The sequence below is a fragment of the Chiloscyllium punctatum genome, chromosome X (genome assembly GCF_047496795.1).
Source record: "Chiloscyllium punctatum isolate Juve2018m chromosome X, sChiPun1.3, whole genome shotgun sequence".
Taxonomy (NCBI): Eukaryota; Metazoa; Chordata; class Chondrichthyes; order Orectolobiformes; family Hemiscylliidae; genus Chiloscyllium; species Chiloscyllium punctatum.
The window spans coordinates 31,522,104-31,535,754 of NC_092791.1; the positions used below are offsets into that span (position 1 = coordinate 31,522,104).

The 13,651-nt window shown below is 42.0% G+C and overlaps 1 protein-coding gene across 1 annotated transcript; it reads left to right on the plus strand.

Moving 5' to 3' along the window:
* tsfm (Ts translation elongation factor, mitochondrial) lies at window positions 1-12,222 on the plus strand. The gene is made up of 6 exons (XM_072566939.1): window positions 1-171; window positions 4,126-4,281; window positions 6,901-7,029; window positions 7,505-7,627; window positions 8,896-8,980; window positions 10,249-12,222. Exons 1-6 carry the CDS (start codon window positions 124-126, stop codon window positions 10,665-10,667), a joined length of 960 nt encoding a protein of 319 aa, XP_072423040.1. The 5' UTR covers window positions 1-123; the 3' UTR covers window positions 10,668-12,222.
* The last annotated feature ends 1,429 nt before the right edge of the window (window positions 12,223-13,651 follow it).

The window sequence follows — 13,651 nt, forward strand, 5'->3', positions numbered from 1 at the left end:
GTAGCCTTTTCTTGCTTCATTCATCTAAACGGGTGCTGTTGGAGTTAGCTCGTGTAGGCTTTCCGCTGAATGGTATGGTAACACTTTGTCTGTAGCGTTGACCCTCTCAGAAAGCACAGCATCATGGCCGCCTTCTCTGTTCTGCGGAGCATTCGGATCGATATTTCCAAGGTAAAGCAAATCCTAATGATTCTGATCTTGATAAGCTTTTCGCGTTTTAAAGTATCGATGGATAATCTTTCGAAGGCCGCAGGCTGTGCGAGGTAACTAATTTGCTGGAAGCCAGCTCACTCTCGACCAGCAAGTTAGGTTGAACCTTCACAGCAAGATATTTGAATATGAGCAGCATGTACAACTAACCTCTGACCACTGAAATTTTGTTTGTATCATTTAGATATGCACTTTATTATTTCGACATAAAAATAGAAGATGGTAGAATAGTCAGATCATTGACAATAAAAAATCCAATAGGATTAGAAAATAAACAGCAATTATAACTTGAATAATCTACCAGACAAGGGCAGCTGGTTTCAGTTGTAACTTTAAAAATAGAATTGGATCTACAAAAGAGGAAATTGCAGGGCTTTTATTGGGAGAATAGGGGGATGGGACTCATTGTCCCTAATGTATCTAACTCTACTGCCACTGCTGGCAGTGCATTCCATGCACCCATCACACTCAAGTTTGAAGAATCTACCTCTGACATCTCCCCATAACCTTCCTCCAATCACCTTAAAATTATGCACCTTTGTGATAGCCATTTCTGCCCTGGGAAAAAGTCTCTGGCTATTCACCCTGTCACCATCTTATAGACCTCCACTAAATCACCTTCGTTCCATTGAGAAAAGCTCCAGTGCTCTCAACCTTTCTTCATAAGACATGCCCTCCAATCCAGGCAGCATCCTGGTAAATCTCCTCTGTACCCTCTCTAAAACTTCCACATCTTTCCTATAATGAGGCAACCAGAACTGAACACAATATTTCAAGTGTGGTCTAACCAGGGCTCTAGAGACCTGCAGCATAACCTCGCAGCTCTTAAACTCAATCCCCCTGCTAATGAAAATATGCCTTCTTAACGACCCTATCAACTTGGGTGGCAACTTTGAGGGATCAATGGACATGGACCCCAAGATCCCTCTGTTCCTCCACACTGCCAAAAATTCTGCCTTTAACCCTGTATTCTGCATTCAAATTCGACCTTCCAAAATGAATCTCTTCACACTTTTTTCCAGTTTGAACTCCATCTGCCACTTATCAGCTCAGTTCTGCATCCCGTTAATGTCCTGTTGTAATCTACAACAGCCCTCCACACTATCCACCACTCCTCCAACCTTCATGTCATTGACAAACTTACAAACCCACTGTTCCACTTCCTGATCCAAGTCATTTATAAAAATCACAAAGAGCAGAGGTCCTAGAACAGATCCCTGCAGAACACCACTAGTCAACGAGCTCCAGGCTGAATACTTTCCATCTACTACCACCCTCTGTCTTCTGTGAGCCAGCTAATTCAGTATCCAAACAACCAAATTTCCCTGTAATCCCATGTCTTTTTTCCTTCTGAATGAGTCTACTATGGGGAACCTTATCAAATGCCTTGCTAAAATCCACGTACACCACATTCCACTGCTCTACCTTCATCAATATGTTTTGTCACATCCTCAAAGAATTCAATCAGGCTTGTGAGGCATGACCTGCCCCTCTCAAAGCCATGCTGACTATCTCTAATAAGCTATGGTTTTCCAAGTTATCATAAATCCTGTCTCACAGAAACCTCACCAATAATTTGCCCACCATAGATGTAAGACTGACTGGTTTGTTATTCCCAGGATTATCCCTATTCCCTTTCTTGAACAAGGGAATAACATTTGCCACCCTCCAGTCATCTGGCACTACTCCAGCGGAGATTGAGGACACAAAGGTCATCGCCAAAGGCACAGCAATCTCTTCCCTCACTTCCTGTAGTAACCTTGGGTATATCCCATCTGAAGAAGGGCTGATGCCCGAAACGTCGATTCTCCTGTTCCTTGGATGCTGCCTGACCTGCTGCGCTTTTCCAGCAACACATTTTCAGCTCTATATCCCATCTGGCCTAGGGGGTTTATCCATCCTTATGTTTTTCAAAATTTTCAGCACATCCTCCTCCTCAAGATCAACCTGTTCGAACATATCAGTCTGTTTCACGCTGTCCTCACAAACGACAAGGTCCCTCTCAGTAGTGAATACTGAAGCAAAGTATTCATTAAGGACTCCCCCCCCCCCCCCCCCCCCCTCCAACTCCAGGCGCAAGTTCCCTACATTATCCCTGATTGGCCCTACCCCTCACTCTGACCATCCCTCTTGTTCCTCACGTAAGTGTAGAATGCCTTAGGGTTTTCCCTAATCCTACCTGCTATGGCTTTTTCATGCCCCCTTCTGGCTTTCAACTTACTAGCCTGTGGCACCACTAGCAATCCCGAGATTACAATTTTCTTTCAACCTTAACTCTATTTTCTCTCCCCTTGTCCAATCGCTTTCCACTTACATCGCAATTCTTCTGACATCTTATGGTCAGTTTCAGAATTTCCAGTTTTCTAGCACCTGCCACCTCCTCTTCACCATGGACATGCAATCCCTCTACACATCCATCCCCCCATCAGGATGGTCTGAGGGTTATCTGTCTCTTTCTCAAGGGTGAGGCACTGGCCTCATGGTATTAACGTTAAACTATTAATTCAGAAACCTAGGTAACAGAGGACCAGAGTTCAAATCCCACCACAGTACATGGTGAAGTTTGAATTCAATAAAAATCCGGAATTAAGAGTCTAATGATGACCACGAAACCATTGTCAATTATCAGAAAAACCCATCTGGTTCACTCATGTCCTTTAGGCAAGGAAACTGCTATCATTACCTGGTCTGGTCTACATGTGCCACAGCAGTGTGGTTGATGCTTGAATGCCCTCTGGTCAATTAGGGATGGACAATAAATACTGGTCTAGCCAGCAATGCCCACATCGCATGAACAAATTTTTTAAAAGTAGGCCTGAACCATCCTCATTCACCATCACCCTCCTCCGCCTGGCTGAGCTCGTCCTGACTTTGAACAACTTTTCCTTTAACTCCTCTCACTTTCCTCAAATCAAAGGCGTGGCCATGGGTACCTGCACATGTCCCTCTTTGTAGGTTACATGGAACATTCCTTGTTCCAGTCCTACTTGGGTCCCTCCGTACAATTCTTTCCCGGTACATTGATTAATCAGTGCTGCTTCCCTCTCCTACCCAGAATTGGAAATCTGATCAATTTTCCTTCCAGTTTCCACCTTGCTCTCATCTTCACCTGGTTCATTTCTGACTCTGTCCTTTCCTTCCTTGATATCTCTGTTCCCATTTCTGGGGATAGGCTGGCCAGCAATATCCACGACAAACCCACTGATTCCCACAGTTACCTTAACTCTATATGCTCACACCCCACTTCCTATAAAGACTCCATTCAAGCAAATCCAAATGTCAACAAGGAAATGTGTGCACGTTCTAAAACTCATAGCTATGATATAGCTTTACTCACATGCTGATCGGTTGTGACCTAGATTTGTCATTCCTGATTAGGAGCTTTTGACCAAAACATTGATTTTCCTGCTCCTTGGATGCTGCCTGACCTGCTGTGCTTTTCCAGCACTATACTGTTGACTCTAAGCATTTGCAATACTCACTTTCGCCTCCTAAATTTGCAGCCTGCCTGACTATGGGATTTTGACAGCTATGACTCAGTTCTTTTCCTTTTTTTGCATGGTGCCTTCCAGCTCCCATACAGGTGAAAGGGCCCCATTTAAATTCCATCCTTTGGAACACAACCATTGCCCTTGCAAGTTATTTCTCCTTGTGGTGAAATGCCTGGCCTCCCATGATAGCTGCCCACTGTAATGTGACTGAACTGACAGGCTTGCTATATGGTGAAGAGCAAACACAGAAACTATATTCCTCCATCACAAAGTATTGGGTTGGAGCAATCCTGAGAGTGCACCTCAAGGGAGATAGCATTGTGACCTTTTGATAGAATCTTAGTAAAGCAACATTGTGGAACTAATGTGTCAACATGTAGATTGTGTTACAAAGTTCTGTAAGAGTTCTGTTTGCTTTTGTTAGGTTTTTTCTGCAAGGTCAACCCAGTTTCTGCACTGTCCTGGGGTTAGATTAATGGCAGCTGATAAAGAACTCCTCCTGAAACTCCGGAAGAAGACAGGATACTCGTTTACAAATTGTAAGAAGGCCTTAGAGAAGTTTAGCAGTGACCTTCAGCAGGTAGGTGGAAATTATAATGTGAAAGTTGCTGCTGGATACCCCAATGTATTTTTCCCTTCAAGCCCCAACCTGATGGTATGATATGGTTTCATAGGTAAAGGCAGCCTTTTGATACCTTACTTCGAGGGCATTCTTCAAATCCACAGCTTGATTGTATGCTTTAGCTGACCGTTTGAATTTGGGGATATCATGAGCAAACCAAGTTGTTTGGGATAGTGAGTAGGAAATTCAAGCTAATTATTTTTGTCACCTCTTTGCTATTCCTGAGATGTTGCAGCATTCCACAGTTGCCTTGATTATAGCAGCGAACTGAACACAGACCAGAAACTAAACTGGGACTTCCTTGGGCTATAGATCACATCAGACCATCAGATGTAGGAGCAGAAGTAGGCCATTCAGCTCATCAAGTCTGCTCCACCAGTGAGATCATGGCTGATTCACTTCCCTCTCTGTTCCCTTGAACCCTTGATTCCTTTACTGATTAAAAATCTGTCTGTCTCAGCCTTGAATATACTTAACAATAAAGCCTCTACATGCACTCTGCAGTAAAGGATTCCACAGATTCGCTAAACTCTGAGCGTAGAAATATGTGATTTGTCTTAAATGGATGACCCTTTATTCTGAGATTATACCCTGTGGCTCTAGACTCTCCCACCGAGGGAAAACAACCTTTCTACATCCACCCTGTCAGGCTCCAGAGAATCTTGCATGTTTCAATAAGGTCGCCTCTTTTGCTTCTAAACACCAATGAGTACAAGCCCCAAACTACCCAACCTTCACTGGGCTGCCTCCAATATCAGCATATCTTTCCTCAAATAAGAGGACCAAAGTTGTTCAGTATTCTAGTTTTAGCAAGAACTCCTTATTTTTATACTCTATTTTCTTTGAAATAAAGGCATATATTCCATTTAGCTCCCTTGTTATCTGAAGTTGGATGGAAGCTTTTTGTGATTCGTGCATGAGGACTCCCAAATCCCAACGTGCTCTAACTTGCTGCAATATTTCTCCATTTAAATTATATTCAGCTCCTTTATTTTTTTCTCTACCAAAGAACATAACCTCATATTTCTCATCTAAACTGCTATTCCTTATGCGGGAGCCTATATTTTTGGTGTTGGCAGGCTCTCCAACTGTTCAATGCATCATATACAAGTTCTACCTCTTACAGCTTGGTCTTGTTCCTCGGACTTTTTATTTGTGCACAACATAAACATTTAGTTTCTATAGGTCAGTACCTGAACTGAGACTTCATGTTCACACAGCTTCTGGTATAGAATCGTGAATGAAATTCAGCAAAGGATGCAATGATGACATATTTCTTAATATTCAAATCCTTAGCATCATTGATAATTCTGCTGATACAAGAAGACTCATATTTATGTTGCACTTGTCACAACCTTGGGATGTCTCAAAGTGCTTTACAGGATAAAGTATATCTAAAGTGGAGCTGCATTTTGGGAAAGCAAATCTTAGCAGGACTTATACACTTAATGGTAATGTCCTAGGGAGTGTTGTTGAACAAAGAGACCTCGGAATGCAGGTTCATAGCTCCTTGAAAGTGGAGTCGCAGGTAGATAGGATAATGAAGAAGGCATTTGGTATGCTTTCCTTTATTGGTCAGAGTATTGAGTACAGGAGTTGGGAGGTCATGTTGCGGCTGTACAGGACATTGGTTAGGCCACTGTTGGAATATTTCATGCAATTCTGGTCTCCTTCCTATTGGAAGGATGTAGTGAAACTTGAAAGGGTTCAGAAAAGATTTACAAGGATGTTGCCAGGGTTGGAGGATTTGAGCTATAGGGAGAGGCTGAACAGGCTGGGGCTGTTTTCCCTGGAGCATCGGAGGCTGAGGGGTGACCTTATAGAGGTTTACAAAATTATGAGGGGCATGGACAGGGTAAGTAGACAAAGTCTTTTCCCTGGGGTCGGGGAGTCCAGAACTAGAGGGCATAGGTTTAGGGTGAGAGGGGAATGATATAAAAGAGACCTAAGGGGCAACTTTTTCACACAGAGTGGTATGTGTATGGAATGAGCTGCCAGAGAAAGTGGTGGAGGCTGGTACAATTGCAACATTTAAAAGGTATTTGGATGGATGTATGAATAGGAAGGGTTTGGAGGGATATGGGCCAGGTGCTGGCAGGTGGGATTAGATTGGGTTGGGATGTCTGGTCGGCGTGGACGGTTGGACCAAAGGGTCTGTTTCCATGCTGTGCATCTCTGACTATGACCCTATGACTCCTTTCGTAATACATCATCTTATCTGATTTTTCATACATGTAAAAAATCAGGCCTGACACCATTTTCAACTAGTCGTCTTAAGCAACATGACAGCACCTTTGTAATATTCATTACAAAATGCACGAGCCTGTTCCCTATATACGTGATTCAGGAGTAGAGTAGAAAATGTATTCAAGCACAATATCCTAATTCAAAACAAGACAGATTATGAAAGAATATTCCTGCATTTGAAATGTAAACTAATTACTTTGCTTGCCAGTTTTGAGGGTGGTTGGCAAAAAGGGTACAGACTCCAAAGGATTAATGAGGGAAATTTCATGGTTCCCAGGGATGAAATAATTTGGTACTGTCCAAGGTAATTAAAGTTGTTTCTTTTCAAAGGCTGAAGCCTGGCTGCACAGACAGGCCCATAAGGAAGGATGGAGTAAAGCTTCTAAACTACAAGGCCGAAAAACAAAGGAGGGCCTCATTGGACTGCTGAAAGATGGAAACTCAGCTGTCCTGGTGGAGGTAAAGATGAAGAATGTTTGTTTGGTTTGAAGTGACACATATGTTAAATCATGGCATTTATAGCAATAGGAGGCTATCCAGCCCATTGTACCTGCATCAGTTCTCTGAAAGAGATATCCAAACCCCACCACCACCCCATCCCATTCCTGCTGTTTCATCAGAGCCTTACAAATCTCTCCTTTTTAAGTGCATATCTAATCTCTTAAAATTTACTATGGAATCTACATTCACCAGAGTCATTTTGTGTCCTCTCCTGATAGAATTAATGTATGAATCAATTAGCAAATTAAAATCTCTGAAAGAGCAGTGTGGGCAGTAAAACTAATTTAATTAGTTTTATATTTGATCTTCCAAAGAGCCAGTAGAGCCTAATGGGCTGAACAGTCTCCTGTGCTATATGATTTCATATAAATCAATAATCCTATAAATAAAATGGTCCTTCTTGACAGAAATAGGTTTTTCTCCCCCACGACAGGTGAATTGTGAAACAGATTTTGTTGCCCGAAATGTCAAGTTCCAGCAGCTGGTGCAGCAAGCAGCCACTGCCGCAATGTCACACTGTCACTCCAAGCATGCAAACATCATCAATTACAACAAGGTTTGTCTTTGTTTCCTATTTATAATAAAACTGGAATCTTGTTTGTCAGCTGAATCTCATCACCATTGTTTGAGTCTCCAAACTAAACAACTGAGAAGGCTATACCTGCTAGGTTTCGTTTTGTTGTTTATAGATCTTTCCCAGTAGGAGCAAATCCTACAAGCATGCCTGGGCTACTCGAGTTTTAACCTGCGAAACCCAGGTTGTCTAGCTGCTGAGAGCATTGAGAAAATTTCTCATTGTTGATCCAGCCAGGACTACACAGTTCATTAGGGCATTATCATATGCAGTGTGGCGCTGGAAAAGCTCAGCAGGTCAGGCAGCAGGAGAGTCAACGTTTCGGGCATGAAGAAGGGCTTATGCCTGAAACGTCAACTCTCTTGCTCCTCGGATGCTGCCTGACCTGCTGTGCTTTTCCTGCACCACACTCTTCAACTCTGACTCTCCAGCATCTGCAGTCCTCATTTTCCCCCATTGTCATGTTCAGTCACATAGTCATAGAGTAGTTAAATCAGAATAATCCCATTTTCCATTGACCACTCAATGCTTGATGTTTTACTTGTAACACAGACTGGCTGCTTAACCATCAACAATGCCTTGGAGTTCTACTTCAAATATTGGATTATTGAATTTGCCACAGCAGCTCCCTGCTGTTGCTAGTATCTGCTGACATATCCCACTCTTGTCTGTCTTGTTATCAGGAACTATAAAATTCACCAAGAGAATCAGCAGGGATTGTTCTTCTATTTTCTATGCCCCATTAAGGATCAGCAAGTGGAGTATTGCTGGAACAAATATTTTCCTGTCCTGCTTTGTACCATCTTGTGACATTGTGCCATCCAAGACATATTATCCTATCGATTAGTGAAAGGTTTGCTATCGTGGGTTTCCCAAAAGGCATGGTCCTAATATCTGCTCTACTGTCAGGGTTCAATGACATCTTCCACTCGCTCCACCACTCTTCCTTAATCTTGTATTTAGGCAGCACTTCCAGATTGGTGAGGGTTTCCTTCTGACAGAAGTGTCAAACTATGAGGTGGCAAGTGGAAGCCTAGCACTGCCAGCTAGGAAGAGCAAGAGAGAAAATGGTAGCGCAGATTATGTTTTATTGCTATTTGGGGGGGGAAAAAAACCCCATCTCCTTCTATCATTATGTCCTGTCGATTCAAATTAAATTTTTGCCCAAAGGATGGGTTGAGAAAGTGATTCTGATTAATAAACAACCTTATAATTCTCATGTATATTAAAGTTTCACAATTACTTTTCAGAATTTCCTGACGACTGAAGAAATAACACAATTGAAAACCAGTTCAGACAGTCGTCCCCTTGCTGACCAGCTTGCCCTGGCTATTGGTAAGATCAGCAGTATAATCATAGCCTGCTGAGTTGCTTTGCCCTTTTTTTTGGCAGGGAGGTGCAATGGCATAGCTATCTATTCTTTCTTAAAATTAAAGTTTCCTCAGTAAACATTTTTGATATAAATATGACCATCTCTGTAGTCTAGTCCAGATAACTGCCAGAGGAAAAAAACTGAGGGAGAAAGAAAAGGAAGCTTTCCGGTAATATTATTCCTTTCACAAGCTTTCGGATATCCTAAGTGCATTACAATTAACTAAGTACTTAAAATGTCATTACTGTTGGAATTTAGAAAACACAAGGGAGGCAAAACCATGCACAGCTTTGAGCTACTGCGAGGAAATGAGTTGGAGTAGGAGACTGCAATCATGTTTATGTCAGCACAGTGAGGGTGTCAGAAGAAAAGTCTATAGGATTAGCTTTGGAGCCTATGAGAAGGAAGAGAAGAAAGCTCAGAGCTGCAGTGATCATAACACATATAAAATGGGGAGGCAGTAAAAGAGAGCATGATTAGAGGCAAAGGAAGAAATGTCTAGATTTGATTTCATTTCACTTCCTATTGTGGAAACAGGCCCTTCGGCCCAACGAGTCCACACTGACCCTCCGAAGAGTAACCCACGCAGACCCATACCCCCTGACTAATGCACCTAACTCGTATGGGCAATTTAGCATGACTTGTTTTGCGTGGCAGTGCCTGCTACTGATGCTGGAGTGTAACAAATGCTGAAGTATCTATTCCTCAGAACTGACTTTCACCTTGATCTCCCACTAATTCTCCAATTACTACACGCTGAAGTTGTTAACTAACTCATTAGGAGGGCTTGTGGCAGAGTGGGTGATGTTCCTACCCGAAGCTGTAGATTTGAGACTTGGTTGTCAAGGAAGATGTTTTCATAGCACAGCCAAACAGGTTGCATACCAACCTGTATTTCCTTCCGTCCTATGATGCGGCAGTTGGTAAGAGTGGGAGAGGTTCTTGGTCAGCTATAGGACAGAAAGAAAATTGGAATCTCGACCATCACAATGCATTGCTCCAGATGACGACACACAGGCAAAAATGGATGTCCTACAGTAAATCTGACACCCTAAATGATCTGTAATATATCACCACCTACATCCCAAAGCTGGTTTGTAATTTAGTGTATTTTAATAAGTGCACCCTCACTGAAGAATTTAGTTTTCATGTGATGTCTTAATTCAAGAATAAGAACCCAACTTTTTACAAACACATTTTGATTCACCCTTTTTTAACAATATTTTAAAAGGTAACCTTGGTGAGAACATGACTATAAGAAGAGCTTCCTGGGTGGCTGTGCCAACTGATTGCTATATTGGCACATATGTTCATGGAATGTTGCCAGTGGACAACCCAAACCTCTCAAAGATGACATTTGGAAAATATGGTGCACTAGTGATTTGTAAGCCCATGGAACATAATTCAAATGTAAACTTCTCAGAGCTGGGCCGCAGGTTAGGTCAGCACATTGTGGGAATGATGCCACTGTCTGTGGGCTCAATGGAGGACCCACCTGGTGATGACACAGAGACCAAGATGTTGGCACAGCCTTTTCTTCTGGACCCTGACACTACTGTAGGGCAGTTCCTGCTTTCAAGGGGGGTGTCAGTGCTGGACTTTGTACGGTACGAGTGTGGTGAGGTAACTGAATTGGCAGAGAAAGTATAGTTGGAATGCATTGGTGCATTCAAGGAATGTGTACCATTTTTCATTGTGAAAATCTCTTTATTGATATCAGAATAAAATAATGATCTCCAACATATTGAATAGGGGTACATTTTATAGTGTCTTTCTTCACTCCTCTGTTAAACTGTTACTCGAGCAAGCTTATGATAAATCAGTTGTTTCTGACAAGGATGCAGTTTCACAGGTTTTGGCATTGTACACTTAGTTCATGCAAGCGGTCATTCTTCATTGCAACCAAGGCATAGAAAGGAATTTTATCTATACAATCTCTGTCAATTACATCCCAAAACACTTTTATAGCAAATAAAAGTACATTGACAGTGTGGCCAGCCCCATAATGACAAGACCATCTGCTTGGTTGAGATAAATGTTGGTCAGGCCACTGAGGATAATTCCCCTGCTCTTCTTTAAAATATCAGATCTGGATCAAAATTCTGGAAGTCGGTCCCGAACAACATTGTAGGTCTCCCTACAGCTCGCATGAGTCTTAGAACCCACCACCCTTGGAGTGGAAAATTGTCCTCTGAGCCTCCTAACACTCAGCCTAAATCCATGACCCCAGATTTATCAAAAGGAATAAGTCTTTCCTATAACAAGGAATTATGCCCCAAGTAGAGTGTTGACTTCAGACTCCCCCATTTATAATTTGATGTCCAACTCATACAAGCTGTCAGTCATGATAGATTAGCAAAATATCATGGTAAATGCACAGTCATGGGAGTCACCCTCAGGCAGAATGTGAAACACCTTCATGGCACACTGAAGAATTGATTTCACACTGCATTTCTGATCTGGGCCTGGCTTCCTCTCAACAATCCTGACCAAAATTGATTGCATTAACATCAGAAATTGAGACAAAATGGTCCACTGCCACTTAAATGTATCAACTTCAATTGTCCTTTACCCTTCCCCACTTATAACCAGACCACTGTCAACCTTCCTTTTCCTTATCCACTTATTGGCAGGCATTACACATGCCAATAGAAACATTACTCTTTGATTTCCTGTTACATTGCCATGAAAAATCAAGCAGGAATCACAGCCAGCTAATGTCAGGAGTTTGTGGCAGGCAGTCTGAGTGGCCTCAGGAAGGTAATGAAAATGCTCAGAGTGAAGTGGAACAGATTATGTTTTCTATCACTGTGAGCACATGTTTAGAAGAGTGACTGGTTCCAGAGAACTTCTGGCAGGGGCCTAGCAACTAGCCATTTGATGGTGCTTGAAATTAAGTAATGAGAAGAATAATTACATTTTCCAATGGAAGATTCCTCTTCCACTTTTTTCCAAAATATAAAATTTATCAGCTCAGTGACACTAAAAAGAGAAGAGTACCTTTGCTAAACTGGCTGTAAATAGTACTCAAACAGTTCTCCCATTCTTTGAAGAAATCAACAAACGGCCTCTGAAAGAAGTGCACAGGTTAGTTAGAAGCAGTAACAGACCCAGCACACTAACATTCCTTTCTCTCCTCTCTCTGCCCCATCTCCTCCCCCTGACAAAAGAGCTTGTACTTTCAAATAAACCTGTTGGACTATAACCTGGTGTCATGTGATTTTTTAAAAACTTTGTTTTCCCCATTCAGACAGCTCTGGGCCACTTTCTATTCTGTATCAACTTTCGTCTTCCTTTACTGGTGGCTCATTGATTTTCGATGATTAAAATTAGGGTATCATGAGCCCAGCACCTCCATTCACTTCCTCTCCCACATAATGAACAATCGATAACTGAAGATCCCATCAGCAATCCTCGCCGACGTGAAACAAACTATTTCCTGAAACAAGTCATCAAGAATAGGCCATTTTAAATTAACACAGCCTATCCTGGATTACTTGAAGCAGGTCTTAGCTAGACACACACTCATTTGGTTAAAATGAAGCTCTCCAATAGCTGAAAAACAAAATTTCAAGTAAGCTAAAAATTAGTGAATACAAAATGAATCTCCACTGTAGGAGTAAACAATACTTGGATATATACTCAAGCTGCTGTAAGCTGCAGTTCAAGAGTTGGAATGTAGCATTAGGCTGAATAGCTCTTCATTAGCTAGCACAGACATGATAACCTAAGTAGCCTCCTTTGGTGCTGTAAATGTCTATGATTCTGTAATATAGCAGCCAAAGTATTTGTAACCATTTGCTTGGAAACAGGAATTATTCAACACGATCCCATTTGTATAGGTATAAAAACACATTAATGTTGTGATGAGAGAACACATACATTTCATCTGAAAGATGTATTGCTCACAGTATTAACAAAAAGACAGAGATAGATGTCCAGGGACTGAAATGGTGTGTCACTGTATATATAAAAGAGCCCTGACCATTTTTAAAGACATCCTTCCTTAAATTAATCTGCTTTGAACATTGCCAGGACTGTTGCATTAAACTAAGGCTTATTTCAGATTCTAACAGTCCTTAAGAGGGACCTCTGCAGGCCACAACCAAAGGGCTATGTTTTTAAAAGAATATTTGATTGAATATAGTGAGAAAAGGAACAACTCCACAGTAGTGAAGACAACCTGAACTGACCACTACTCTACCAATTCCGTCTTCTCTCAAGCCAGACGTATTCTCACAGCTTTCATTATATGACCTCCAATTAGCCTAGAGTCAAAACGTGTGGTGCTGGAAAAGCACAGCCAGCATCAGAGGAGCAGGAGAGTTGAAGTTTAAGCTCTTCGTCAGCTGATGCTCGAAACGTCAACTCTCCTGCTCCTCGGATGTTGCCTGACCAGCTGTGCTTTTCCAGCACCACAATTTTTGACTCTGATCTCCAGCATCTGCAGTACTCACTTGTTTGTTCAACTAGCCCACCCAGTAAAACACTCCATTTCTGCCTCCTTGGTTACGGCAGAGTTCAAGAGATTCACTTTCAACTCCTGAGACTTCAAACTCTGCCCACTTTATAGAACACAGCAGAAAGTGTGACAGTACTGTGCCTTTGAGATGTGTTCGGTCTTGTTTCTCTTC

Bases quoted from the DNA above. Each gene is read 5' to 3' on its own strand.
- tsfm (XM_072566939.1), top strand. From the start codon at position 124: ATGGCCGCCTTCTCTGTTCTGCGGAGCATTCGGATCGATATTTCCAAG. The intron at 7,030-7,504 runs GTAAAGATGAAG...CCCCCACGACAG, and splicing joins ACTCAGCTGTCCTGGTGGAG to GTGAATTGTGAAACAGATTT. The intron at 8,981-10,248 runs GTAAGATCAGCA...ATATTTTAAAAG, and splicing joins CCAGCTTGCCCTGGCTATTG to GTAACCTTGGTGAGAACATG.